Source organism: Pteropus medius, unplaced genomic scaffold (genome assembly GCF_902729225.1).
Source record: "Pteropus medius unplaced genomic scaffold, Ma_sr-lr_union100, whole genome shotgun sequence".
In the NCBI taxonomy this organism is placed as follows: Eukaryota; Metazoa; Chordata; class Mammalia; order Chiroptera; family Pteropodidae; genus Pteropus; species Pteropus medius.
This window is the reverse complement of record NW_024343732.1, coordinates 2,273,609-2,287,722: the sequence shown is the minus strand read 5'-3', so window position 1 is coordinate 2,287,722 and position 14,114 is coordinate 2,273,609. Positions and strand designations below refer to the sequence as shown.

General features: G+C 52.0%; 1 protein-coding gene across 3 annotated transcripts in view; it reads left to right on the top strand.

Moving 5' to 3' along the window:
* CERS1 (ceramide synthase 1) overlaps positions 1-13,966 on the top strand; it is a 19,054-nt gene extending 5,088 nt beyond the window's left edge. Inside the window, exons 2-7 of one of the 3 annotated variants that reach the window (XM_039867928.1) lie at positions 313-472; positions 3,947-4,127; positions 5,696-5,857; positions 6,337-6,484; positions 6,722-6,831; positions 13,832-13,966. In XM_039867928.1, coding sequence (XP_039723862.1) covers positions 313-472; positions 3,947-4,127; positions 5,696-5,857; positions 6,337-6,484; positions 6,722-6,831; positions 13,832-13,874 — 804 coding nt within the window. In that variant the 3' untranslated portion in view covers positions 13,875-13,966. Of the gene's footprint in view, positions 1-312; positions 473-3,946; positions 4,128-5,695; positions 5,858-6,336; positions 6,485-6,721; positions 6,832-8,540; positions 8,857-9,178; positions 11,170-13,831 lie in introns of those variants that run through there. The other 2 variants (XM_039867927.1, XM_039867929.1) reach the window with 2 other exon arrangements.
* The last annotated feature ends 148 nt before the right edge of the window (positions 13,967-14,114 follow it).

Genomic DNA, 14,114 nt, shown 5'->3' with positions numbered 1-14,114 from the left:
CAAGCCCTAACTCCCATGTTTGGACCCCACTGGCCTCCCTTGCTTTATGCCGACATGTCTCCCTCCTGACCCCTACAGCCTGCTCTGTTTTCCTCAGGTCCCCACTCACTCCCCTCTGCACACCGTGGTCAGACAGCTGGGCACTAAGTTTAGCCCTTGGCAGGCACACATGGGCTCTGGTTACTCCAGGCAGCTGTGGATTCTGGGCCGGCCCCCCCAGTAGTGCCTTGCCCAGGCAGTTCCTGGGCTTTGGTCTACCCACCTGAAGGAGCAGCCCCTGGCATTGATGGCTACCCACCTTCTCACCCACAGCCTCTGGCAAAGCGATGTCGCCTCCAGCCTAGAGATGCTGCCAAAATGCCTGAGAGCGCTTGGAAGTTCCTCTTCTACCTGGGCGCCTGGAGCTACAGTGCCTACCTGCTCTTTGGCACCGACTACCCCTTCTTTCATGACCCACCCTCCGTCTTCTATGGTAGGGGCCCTGGTGGAATGAGGGGGTTTCCGCTCTAAACGCCAAGGAGAAGGGTACACAGGGGAGCTGGTGCTCATCAGCCATCCCATGCTGGATCTCTGCCCCAGACAAGGGTGATTAAGGAACCCTGGGAGCAAGAAAGAAGGCACCTGGCCCTATAAGGGCTCAGGGAGGTGTCCTGGAGGACGTAACCCATTTTGTTGGCCCAGGTGTCAGGAACGGCATATGCAAAGGTCCTGGGGCATGCACAAGCTTGGTGTGTGAGAACAAGGGGAGGGTGACAGGAGTTTTAATTTCATTCTAAATGGGATAGTTCGTGGATTTTGAAAAGCTTCCTCTGGGTGCCATATGGAGACAGGAGAGTCTTGAGTGAGGAGAGTAGCAGAGCCCAGCGGGGAGGCGAGCGACCAATGTGGTTTGGATCAGCTTGTCAAGGAGATAAAGATGGTGAGAAGTGGCTGCACCCATGGATTGGATTAGACGTAGGGGTGGTCAAGACCTAAGCTCTGGGTGGGACAGACAGTGGGTAACTACAGTGTCCTCTGTCGCCAACAGGCAGGCCAATAAGAAAACTCAACCTGTAACGGGAGGGGGTTAGTGTCAGGCTCCTCTGTTCCTGTGCTGACCACCCAGGCCGTGTATGTATTATGGCCGTGCTTCCTGCCATGTGACGTAAATAGCCTGAGAGGGCTCCTAGTGGCACTGTTGGAGGGCCAGGCATGGAGCTCCTGCATTGCAGAGTCCTGGTGACAAACACTGGGTTTACTGGGCACCTGTCTGTCTCTGTGGGACCATGCTGCCCACATGACCATTTTCCCATGTGCATTTCCCATGTGATAAATTTCTAGAAGGGAGGTTTTAGCTGTCATTCAATTTTCCTTTATGCAAATGAACCATAATTGAACTCTTAAAATTTGGGGCTTGGAGTTGCCTTTGCCTCTTATAAATTATGTTATAATATCATGCTTGCAAGTTAGTTGCTGTTTTGCATGCTCATTTATTGAGCACCAACTGTATACCAGGCTCTGTGCTGTCATAGCTGTAAGTCAGAGGAAGCCCCCAACAGACAGTGAAATACAAAATCTGTTAAGAGTCATAAGTCCTGATGAGAAAACTTGGGTGAGGAGAGGAGAAGGGATAAGGGGTGTCGGTGAGGGGGGAGAGGGCATTTTCTACAGCCGTGGGAATGGCCTCACCAAAGGTAACTTTTGAGTGGGGACATATAGGAGCCTGAGCAGACAGGAAACACACTCCTGGTGGATCAAGAGCAGAGAGAAGTTTGCCTGGCCAGAGCCGGAAGCAAGGAGGGCGGGTGGGCAGCAGGGGGTATTTACGGGCGGGGGGCCAAGTGGGCCAGAGCAGAGGGAGGGGCTGAGGGCAGGGAAGTGCACATGTGGGTGCCCAAACCAGGACAGGGCCAAGCAGAGGAGAGAAGTCACTGATTTGAGAAATGTTTAAAAGGCAGAGCTGATAGGATTTGCTGCTAAACCAAAGGTTGGTGTAAGAGGAGAGTGGGGTGACACCAGGGTCTGGGGACCCTCAGTGAGATGGGCCAGGAGGGGTGGGTCTGGGGGAGACCAGGAGAAGCCCAGGGGCCTGATACTGGAGGTGGGGTAGGGGGGCGAGGCAGGAGAGGGATGGGGTGATATGGAACATCCAGAGCAGCAGGTGGACTGTGTGTGGAGAGAAGGCTGGAGGTCCATGGACAGAGCCCAGCCCCCCAGTGTGTGGGGAGGGGCAGATGAAGTCTGGACAGTGAATTATAGGTCCTCTTCACTCCCCAGCCCCAGATCTGGAGCCCTTAGCTAGAGGGGAGATGCTCACCCACTGGGTGGAAAATTTGGTGTCCTGTTTCTACAGCAGACACTGCATGCCTTCCTTCTAAAGAGGGACAGAGGCACCTGGCAGGTATGTGTGGTGGGGAAGGGGCTCCCCCAGCTGCAGCATTCTCATGCAGCTGAGAATGGAACTTAGGGGAGAGCCCAGCTGGAAGTGTGGGTTTTGCTGTCGAACTTTGGGGAGCCCCTGGACATGTTAAAGTGGGGGAAGATGAGATCTGATCCGTGGGGAGTTTTGCATTTTTTTTTTTTTACTAAAATATTCTTAACATAAAATTAACCATTTTAGCCAGTTACAAAAAGGTAAATACTATAAGGCCACTTATAGGAGGGCCCTAGAGGAGTCAGATTTATAAAGACTAAAAGTAGAATGGAGGTTACCAGGGTCTGGGTGAAGGGGATTGGGGAGCAAGTGTTTAACGGGGCCCAAGTTTCAGTTCTACAACATGAGTTCTAGAGATGGAAAGTGGGGGTGGTCACACGACAGTGTGTACATACCTAATGCTACTGAATTGAAAGGTGGTTAAGAAGGTAAAAGTTCATGTGACCATTTGTATCTGGCTTCATTCACTCAGTATTATGTTTTCGAGGCTGAGTAATATTCCATTGTGTAGATGGACTACATTTTGTTTTTCCCTCACCCGTTTGAGTCCCTGTTTTCAGTTCCCTTGGGGCTCACACCTAGGCGTGGAATTGCTAGGTCATGGGGTCTGTGTACTCACAGCCATCTAGGCCACCGTGGGGAAAGTGGACAGCTGGGAACACACTCAGAGGCCAGGAGGAGCTAGGGTAGTGCCGAGAGGGGACAGTGGTGTCTGGACCGGGATGGGGGCAGCAGGGGCCAGGGAAGTGAGCAGAGATACAGACCAAAGAGGGGCCCCCGGGTGGGGGTCCGAGTGGATCTCAGTTGCAGGAGAGGCCAGAGCATAGATGAGCCAGGGGCATAGGAGGTGTCTAGAAACAGCCGGGCCCAGCGGGGCATGAGGGTCTGCTCTAGGTCACCGAGGCAGGGGTGGGACAGAGAAGGAGTAGCCAGTAAGCAGGGTACAATCCAGAGAGTTCCAGGCCAACAGGCAGAGCCCTTGACCCTGGTAATGGGTAGAAGAGAGAAGTGGTGGGGAGAGCTGGGGGGTCAGTGTCAGCCGGAAGGGGCGGGGACTGAGTGAGGGTGGACACAAGTGCAGGCAGAGGAAGAGGGGAGCCAGGGCCCACCTGGGAAGATCCCGAACTCCTCAGCACTGGCGGGCGTGTGATCTCTGCCTCAGCTGCTCTGCTGGCACCACATCACGGGCGGTGGCCTCCCATCTGGTTGGGGGTTTGCTGGGGAGGGGGTACCCGGGACAGAAGCATCCCAGCTAGCTTGAGAGAGAAGATGGAAAGGGCAGCCAAGGCAGAGCTGGAAATGCTGCAAGGGACAGATTTCAGGAGTAGGAGCACTTCTTTTCTATAAATCTAAAAATGTTCTAGAAGATAATACCTAATCATAAAAAATAATGGGTTTTCCATCGAGGTGGAAAACCAGTGGCCAGGACACCTGCAGAGACTTGGCCTGCCCCAGCATGGGGAAGATGCATGCCCAGCTTGAGGGTCTTGCAGGCTCTGCAGGCCCCTGATGGCGCGGTCGGGCTCTCCCCAGACTGGACACCGGGCATGGAGGTGCCACGGGACATTGCGGCCGCCTACCTGCTGCAGGGAAGCTTCTATGGCCATTCCATCTACGCCACGCTGTACATGGACGCCTGGCGCAAGGACTCAGTGGTCATGCTCGTCCACCACGTGGTCACCCTGGTCCTCATCGTCTCTTCCTATGCCTTCCGGTGAGTCCCAGAGGGTGGCCGCACGAGTAGGAGTGGGAGGCTGGCACGTCTTGGGGTTGGGAGCATGGGGGCTTCCATGGGGGAGGGTCCAGAGAGATTCCAGAAGAGTGGGGTAAAACATATGTAGGGAGCCCCCACCCCATCCCACTCCAACCCCACCCGGATGGCACCCCAGATCAGGTCACATAGAAGTGCTTCCTGAGCACCTGCTGTATGGTGGGTTCTGCTGGTGGGGAAGCCATCAACAACACAACGGACAAGCACTGGCATTTTAGAGCCTGCATGGGGCCACTTCACCAAACCACGGCCTGCTGATTGTATACAAGCCATCCCAGTTACAAAGGCAAAAGAGTGAAGATATCTTGTCAGTGCCCTTCTTACACCCATTACATGTTGAAATGGCAATATTTTGGATGTACTGAGTTAATTAGAATGCATTATTAAAATTAATTTTAACTACTGTCTGCTTTTTTTTTTTAACGTGGCTGATAGAAAATCTAAAATGACATATACATTCACATTCTGTTGTTATTGAACTAGCTGCCATAGCTGCACCCTCCAGTACAGCGCTGGCCACAGGTGTCTACTTCAACTTTAATTAAATGTAAATAAAATCATACATCCTGTTCCTCAGCCACAGCAGCCATAGTTTAGCTACTCAGCGGCCATATGTGGTTGGTGGCTCCCATATTGGACAATGCAGGTTTAAACCATTTCTGTCATTCTAGAAAATTGTATTAGCACTGATCTAGAGAGTAGAATCAGATGATACCACCACCACCACCACCACCACCCAAAAAAAAAGAAAAAGAAAATAATCTGTTTGAAGGTGATAATTATGGAGAAAAATCAAGTGGGAAGATAAGGACTGAGGGGTAGTGAGGTTTGGGAGGGGTGGACTGGGGTGACAGGCGAGCAAGGACTGAAAGGAGGTGAAGGAGAGCTCCGTGACTCCCAGGGGGGTGCATGTCGGGCTCTGGGAACAGCACATGGAAAGGGCCTGGGGCAGGAGGGCCAAGTGGGAGAAGACATGGTGAAATCCACAGCCCCACCTAGGCTGAATTCAGGCCCCTTGGCCCAAGCAGCTATAAGGGGAACACTGGGAAGGGACAGGGGACCGGCTTTCGGGCTTCTGTAGATTCTAGTGGGGACACAGCCTTTCCCAGTCATCTGCAGCTCGCAGTGAAGTTTAGATTAATCGTGTAAACCTGGGAGTGTCAGCAAACTTGTGGGGGATCTGGATACAGAATGGCCCAGGGCTGTGAGGGTCAGGGGTTGTTTAGGGTCAGAGATCATGGAGATGAGGAAGGACTAAAGAGGGAACTTTCAGGGAGGCTCCTGGGCCACCTGGGGACAGTGAGGCAGGTGGGCTGCCCCTGAATGAATACAGCCTATGCTGCCACAGACCTGACCTGTTGGGAGGGTAAACAGGGCAGATGGGCCAGGAAGAGTGGCTCTGGAGGATCTATGGGAAGGTGAGGACCAGGGGCCTATCTTGGGGCCTCAGTGCAGGGGGATCCCCAATATGACCCGCCCTCTCCCCTGTCCTGCCCCACTTTCTTCCCTAGGTACCACAATGTGGGCATTCTGGTGCTTTTTCTGCATGACATCAGTGATGTGCAGCTGGAGTTCACCAAGCTCAATGTCTACTTCAAGTCCCGCGGAGGGTCCCACCATCCACTGCATGCCCTGGCTGCAGACCTGGGCTGCCTCAGCTTCAGCCTCAGCTGGTGAGCTGGCAGGGCCCACGGGAAGGAGAGGGGCTTGTGGGAAGGGGTGGGGCGGGGCGAGGCCAGGCAGGAGAGGTGTGGGCCTGGTAGGGGTGCTAGGTGAGGACAGGCAGGGTTATGCAGGAAAGAAGGCAGGTCTGGTGGCAAGGGAAGGGCCAATCAAGGAAGTAGGCAGGCCTTGTGGGAAGGAAGGGGTAGAGCCAGGCGGGAAAGAAGGAGAGGCTCATGAAAGGGGTGTAGCCTGACAGGGAAGGGGAGGAGCTGAATGAAGTGGGGAAGGAGCATGGTTGGGCAGGAAAGGACAGCGGGAATGGAGATAGATGGGCAGGAGCAGGCAGGGGTGGGGCAGAGGGATAAGGATGGGTGGGAATGAGCAGGAACAGATAGATGAAACCAGATGGGACAGGACAGGGGTCAGGTGGGGCCACCCTCCCTCTTGCCCACAGCCTCCCGACCTGTTTCTCACCCTCCCCCGACAGGTTCTGGTTCCGCCTCTACTGGTTCCCGCTCAAGGTCCTGTATGCCACATGCCACTGCAGCTTGCGCTCGGTGCCTGACATTCCCTTCTACTTCTTCTTCAACACACTCCTACTGCTTCTCACTCTCATGAACCTTTACTGGTTCCTGGTGAGTCTGCCACCCACAGCTCCTTACCCACCCACTTCCTCAGCCAGCAGTCCCATCCTAGTCCTCATCCCTGGGCAGTGGTCCAGGTGCAGGCCCTTCTCAGGCGTGTCCAGGAAGGGGCATGTTAGGCAATGAGAACAACTCATGCAAATGGCCAGTGTCAGGAGCGCATGGCCATCAGAAGGACAGCATGGTGGGGTAAGGCTCTTTTCTCACCTGTGCCTTCCCCTCCCACAGTACATCGTGGCTTTTGCTGCCAAGGTGCTGACGGGCCAGGTGCGTGAGCTGAAGGATGTGCGAGAATACGACGCAGCAGAGGCCCCGAGCCCCAAGCCCAGCAAAGCTGAGTGAGTGTGGAGGGGCCGCCGCCCCGGGTTCTTCCTTTAGCCACGTCTGTCAGTCTGAGCGTGCTCTGTAGGCGGGCCCTGGAGACACATGAACAAATGAGGCCATAGCGGATGCTGCCCCGGAGCCTACGTCCAAAACAGAGACTGCAGTAAAGGTGTGGATGATGTAGTGACAGAATTAGATGATGTAAGGACAGACAATGGGGAGCGGGTAGAGAGCAGAGAGATCAGGGTGGGGAAGAGTGGTAAGAGACAAGAAGCAGGGTGTCATCAGTGGAGCAGTGAGGGACAAGCCAACTGGCTGGCATGTCCAGAGCAGGTGAGCAAGGGCCCCCATGGGTGGTGAGCAGCAGTCATTGGCCAGGCCAGAGGGTAACCTCTAAAGCGGGTGGCAGTGGAGATGAGAATAAGGGGGTGACACGGGAGGCCCAGAAAGCGCACACTCTGTCCACGCTGATGCTCCCTGGCCCACTGGCCACTCAAGCAGGAGATGAGGCTGGGGGTTCAGACCCAGTCTGGCCCAAGTGAGAGTCCTAGGGAAGGAGAGGAAAAGGGGCCTCACTGAGCATCCCGGAGGCAGGGTCTCTGGGACTCACCAGCCCTGGGATGTGAGCCAGATGGTTTCTGAAGCCCCTGGTCTGAAGGGGCCCAGGAGTGACTGGAGGCAGGTTTGGATGACCAGCCAGGTCCAGGGTGTGCAGTGCCCAGAGGCAGTGTGACGTGTTTGGGCGGTCAGGGTGCTGATCAAGTGGACCTCTACTTTGGCCTCTGGGGGGTGATCGTGGGGAAGCAGTGGGCTCAGATCTCGATGAGGTGGGTCAGGATGGGCGGCAAGGAGGATGATGGGAACAGAGATTTAAAAATCTCCATAAAGATGGAAGAAGAGGAGCAGAGAACTGGGGCATTGCCAGAACGGAGAAGCTCTTTGCACCAACACGGCACCACAGCACCCAGGGTGGGGAAGGGTCAGGCAGGTGAACGGGGATCAAGACACAAGAGGGCTGAGCAGCAGGTGAGGTCACCCAGTGGTCAGTTCCCAACTCTGTTGTAGAACCAACCAGACTTGCTTTGGATGTAGGTAAAGCTAAAATAAAAGAATCAAAGATGACCCAAGACTTCTGGCTTGAGCTGCCATTTAACGGAACGGGAGTCGGGCAGATGCATGCCGGCGGAGGGGGCGTCTAGGAGTCTGGTCTGGGGGATGTTTGATCATCGATGTCCGGGGAACTAGAGTCAGGAATTCTGAAGAAAGATCAGTGAGGTCTCAACGAGGACAACTGACCTTCAGAGGTGTCCAGGAGCAGCAGAGGCTCAGAGGACTCCAGGGATAGAGGAGAGGAGACATCTACCTGGTCGGATCTAAAAATCTGAAAGCTCTTCCTGCTGTAGAACAGTGAACTCTTGGCGGATAGTCCTTATAACTGCAGAGCCTAAGGCCATACCCCCAGCCCTACCTGGTGCCGTTCTCTACTCTATTTCCCTAAGAATATCCAGCCAGAATGGGAGTTGGGGGTCTGACGCCCTACCAGCATTCCCACTAGGATGGCAGAACGTGAACTCTGCACAGAAGTGACAGGGCGTGCAAGGGGACATGCTGCCATGTTCAACCCCATGGGCACCACTAGCAGGACTTGATTCCCCATGGATGGCTAGAGTTAGTACAGTTGGGTATAAAAATGGGGGTGGTCAGGACACCTCAAAACCATCAGGTCATGGAATACAAGGAGATTGAGGATCTGTTTCACATCAGAGGACCGAATGCAATGTGGGATCCTGGACCAGTAAAAGGACAGCCGTGGAAAAATTGGGGAAATCCAAATAAAGTCTGCAGTTTGGTTCATAGCAGTGCCCCAGCATTGGTTTCTTAGTGGTGACAAATGTACTGTGGAGACATAAGATGTTATCATTCGGGAAGCTGGTGCGGGCTGCACTGGAGCGCTCTATACTATCTTTGCAATGTTTCTGCAAATCTAAAATTATTCTAAAATAAAAAGTTTACTTAAAAGGCATGAGAGACTGTCAAAACGGCATTGGATGTTCTCTTGCTTTCCTGGGGCTGCTGTCTGTAACAAAGTACCATAGACTTAACAGGAGTGTCAGCAGGGCCACACTCCTTCTGAAGGCTGTAGGGGAGGACCCTTCTGCCTCTTCCAGTTTCTGGGGCTCTGGGTATTCTTTGGCTTGTGGCTACATCATTCCAATCTCTGCCTCCGTCTTCACATGGCCTTCTCTCTGGCTTTTCAGGCTTCAATTCCTTCACTTGATTATTATCTGCAGAGACCTTTTTTTTCCAAATAAAGTCACATTCACAGGTTCCAGAGATTAGGTCATGGACCTCTCTTTTCAGGGAACACCATTCAACCTACTACAGCTGTGAAGGCTCACCTGATTAGATACAGCTGAAGAGAGAATCAGTAATTTGAAAGCTGAGAAGAAATTACCCAGAATGCAGCACAACAGATGGAAACTGGCAGCTAGAATTCTAAGAATGACCTGGTCTGAGTTCTAATAGGAGACAGTTGGGGACAGACAATATGAGAAGACATGTGCTGAGAATTTTCCAGGAAGTGACAAGATATCAGTCATAAAGTGTGAATAAAAAGGCATCTATGCCCCAAATACGTCATAGTGAAAATGCAAAACAGTCACAGAAAAGAAGAGATGACCTACTAAATAATGACAGACTAATGGCATCAAGGGACACTAGATGACCGTAGAGTAAAATAAAGTATCACCTCAAGTAATGAATTAAAGTAACAAGCAACCAAGAATTTTGTACACAATTTTAAAAACAATTAAGAGAAAGGACACCCACAGGAATGAAAAATAAAGTTATATTTCAGAAATCAGGAAAGCTCTCTCAAGAGGCAGATCAGCAGAGGAAGTGACATATAACTGGGTAAACATTTTAAATGCCTAATTTGAAACATAAAAAAATTAGAACTGAAGTATTAAATATTGAAACAGGATTGGGGGATTTGCATTTTGCAAGAAGGTGAGGATTACCCTTAGGCTGTATTAGGTACTTATGTTAACACTACCAGGTGTAGAGAATGGAATAAAAAACAACAAAATAAATGCAAAAAGGGAAGGTTAGAAAAAGCAGCAAAGTGATGCAAATAAGAGGGTAGAATCTCAAATATTAAGCATTCACATAAACATATATGAATAATCATGACAGTTATGAAATTTTTTTCTTTTAACTCTACCCCATACTGTTAAAAGTTAAAAGACTTTAACTCCAGGGTACGTAAAAGTTGCAACTGAAAGGACAGGAAGAGAAATTCAGGTGTAATTCTTGATCTAGAACATTCCTCATGATGTAGCCCTGAACCTTGGGGTGATGGGACAACAGGAGGTACAGTCCATGCTTTGTGCTTCTCATCCAGCAACTCAGAACCAGAGCGAATAGATGTTTTTAGACACAGGAACATTTCTCAGAATTGTCCACACTAAGCCAAAGGGGTAACCTCGATTGCTCAGAATCAGGATCATGCAAACTGTATAGATGATAATTTAGTTAGGTTTGAAAACAGTAAGAAAATGATGACCAAGAACCACTTTGAAATAATTCAGGAGAAACAAACAATATGACAATATGATCCCTTCCTCTCCCTGCCCCATCTTCACTCCTGCTTCTGTTCTCCTGATCACTCCCACAGCTGGGACACTGGCCACCTGGTAGAACACCCTCCTGGATTAATTCAGCACCCTGGGCTGGCCCCTGTGCCCTGAACCATTGCCTGAAGCACATCATCCTCTCAGGGGTCATCCAAGGGCCCCTCATCTGACTCTGGGTCTACTGACACCCCCCCCCAATGATACCTCACTGCTTTGTTCATTCAGTTTTCCAACGCTACCCCCTGCATTGTTGCCCATGTCTAAAGATCTGTGACCCACACATCTGGCTCACACTGCAGCAGCACCACCATGGACCGGAGGGGGTCCTCAGCGATTCCTAAGCAATGCCAGCATGCCTCCTCTCCCTTGACTCTCCCTTCTCCTCAGCTGCCAAGTGCCACCGTCACCATTGTCCCCTGGACCAACAACCTGTCCTCCATGTCCCCAAGGCAACAGGAGTGGCCAGATGAGGACATCTACCTCGAGCTGGTTGGCTGCTTCAGTGGATAGTCCATCTCCCACTGAGGCCACGGTCCAGGGCCAGGGACATCCACCCTCTTGCCGCCTCTAGACATGCTGGCCAAGAAGAGAAATCCTTGCTCTCTACCCTTCCGTGCCAGCCTGGCCCGTTTCCCTCCCTTACAGTAAAACCCCTCCATCCTCCTCCATTCTCACACTCACCCCATTCCAAGGTCTTCCCCGCACCACCCCAAGACCACTCCTGTCTGGCTCCACTGAGGCCTTCTTGGTGCTAAACCTGGGGTCGCCTTCCCTTATTTTAATAACAGTTTTTGTTGAGACAGAATTCATACACCATACAATTCATCCAGTTACCGTGTATAATTCAGTGTTTTAATCCATACATAGAGTTGTGCGACGTCACCACAGTCAGTTTTAGAAAATTTCATCACCCCTAAAAGAAACCCCACACCCAACCCAGTGACCCCTTATGCAACCACCAATTTGCTCCCCGACTTCTTGATGTTTTTGCCCCACTCCTGGAGCTTCCTGCTCCCTCTGTGGCCTCCCGCCAGCCTTCCCATCTCCCAGGGCCTTTTCACTTAATCCGCCCCAACTTCCAAGTTCCTCTCGCAGCTTGCAGTGCTCCTCTTGAGCACCATTTTGTCTCTAGCATCTGCTTGACATTCTAAGCACAATGTCATTCTTTTAAAATATCCCAAATCAACCCGCATCCCACCCCAAACTGCCTTTTCTGGACACCTATCCATCTGGACACTTGTCCAACTCAGGGTGCAAACCTTGGGAAACCTCAGGGAGTCCACTCACTCCCCATCTCCTTATCTTCCAGGAAACATCCAGAATCCATCCTGAGTCACCACGTGTCCTCATGTCCCTCCACCTTCCTCCCTCTCCTGATTTTCTTTCTCTGTAGTTGTGCACTGAAACCGAAAAGTATAGCTGATATTGTAGAGACCTTTGCCCCCATCCCCCTGAAAAAATACTAACACTGCTTATGAGGGGGGAGGGGCACTCAGAAACTTGTGCATAAAACAACACAGAATCAGCAGGAAAGCTCTGACAAAGGCATGTGGCGGGGGTACCGATCCCTGAAGGCATTAAAATTACTAGAAAAATACAAGAATTAAAACTATGTGGGAACAGAGCTGAGTCCATCACACTTGAGCAAGTAATAAAGGTCACTAGGAAGGGAGGAAGGACTGTTGTACATGGTGGGACACTTGGTGACCATCTGGAGATGATCTTGCATCAGCCCCCAGGGCAGCCTCCAAGAGATCAAAGTTGTCGACACAGAAGTAGAAGCCAGGAACTCCAGTGAGAGCCCAAATCGGACATCATGTTGTCTAGTAATTGAACTATATATTAAAACAGTGAGAAGCTAGGAACCTCCCTCTGCTTTGTCTACAGCAGGAATCCCCAAACCCCTGGCCATGGACCTTTACCAATCTGTTAGGAACCGGGTTGCACAGCAGCTGGTGAGCGAGTGAAGCTTCATCTGTTTTGCAGCTGCTCCCCAGCGCTAGCGTCACCGCCTCAGCTCCACCTCAGATCATCAGGCATTAGATTCTCATAGGAGCACCGGTCCCTGGTGGCAGAAAAGTTGGGGACTGCTGGTCTAAAGGACTGACAGGCAAAGCCAGAAGACAAAGGACACATGGAGGTCCCCACAGAGCTTATCTATAACCTCACAGATAAAGGGCTCCTGCTGGCAGCAGTGAGAAATCAGTGACCCAATGGAAAAGCACGGAGGGTGGGATGTGTGCCCCCGGGGAAGGTACAACCAGCAGGCTCTAGCCCAAGGAAAAGACTGAATAAAGTGACTGAGACCATTTTCTCCAGAAAAGTCTATGTTTTTATGTGAAAGGGTGTCTGCTAGTATCTGTGAGTGAGGCTACATCCCAGGAGTGGCTCTGGTCGACTGTGGGTTTTCTATGCTTTCTGATATCTAGATCATGAGAACATATTATTGGCTCAAAAAACTTAAAACATTTGTGTGTAAACTAGACTGTAGAACCCACTTCTACACAGACCAGTAGACAGTGTGCAAAGGGCAAAGGATTCCCATAAGTGGGAACAAGGATGGCCAATGGCCATTGACATTAGGCTGCAGTGAGATGCCATCTGGGCACCAGCCGGTTGGTTAAACAGGATGCAACTGAGCTTTGGCATAGGAGACAAGGTATGGGGGCAGAAACCCATCAGGTCCAGCCAGGTGGGCCTGGGCAGACCCCTGGAGCACAGGTCTCCTCCCCATCAGAACCCCAGAGACTTGAAAGGAAAATGGAATCTGTGGAGGACAGCAGTGTGCATGGGAGAGATCTCAAAGTGTCATGTTTTTGGAAAATTGAAGACATCCTTATAGAAGTTTTAAATATGCAAACCATACATATTTAGACGTCAGGGGCCTTTCTCGGATCTTAAGCTGAACACTTAGCATGTTGATTAGTTGTAAAATATTGTGTTTTTTAAAAATCATGGAAGGAAGGTCGGGGCCGCAGTGGTGTAGACAGTGGATGGAGAATGAAGGGGCAGGGAAGCTTGGACGGGTGCAGCTATGAGCTAGCCAGGGCTGCTGGAGCCCACAAGCCTGCCAAGGCTGGTTGCAGGGGCCTCTGGCCAGTTCTGCCTCCCGGGGACCAGAGGAAGATAAAATGCAGGGTTGATCCAGGTTGAAGCAGTAGGGCTAGGCAGAGGTGGGTGGGTGGTATTTGCTCTCCAGCAGTCGCCGCGGTTCAGGGTGGGAAGGAAGGGGGTAGGGGAGAGGAGGGTTTAATTGTGGGGAAGAACTGAACAAGGAGAGAGGCTGGGAAAAGGAACGTGGAGGGCAAGGCGGGCAGGACATGGGGAAACGCGGGGTCGCGTGTCCACAGGCTAACACGGGCCCGGTTCTGGCCCCCAGGAAGCCACTGAGGAACGGCCTAGTGAAAGACAAACGCTTCTGAACCCTTCGATACCCACCTTGTCTCCCAAGACCCACCCCCGCCCCACTTCGCACCCAAGGAAGATTTTGCCCCTCCCTCCGACCCTGGCCCCGACCAGTTTTGTCCCTCCCGGGCCTTGGCCACTCCCAGGACCCCGACCCCTCTCCCCGGACCCCGCCCCCGGGTCGGTCCCAGTCCTGCTTCAGGACCTTGGCCACACCCCTCATGCCCTGACCCCGCCCAGCCACAAACCCCCGAGCA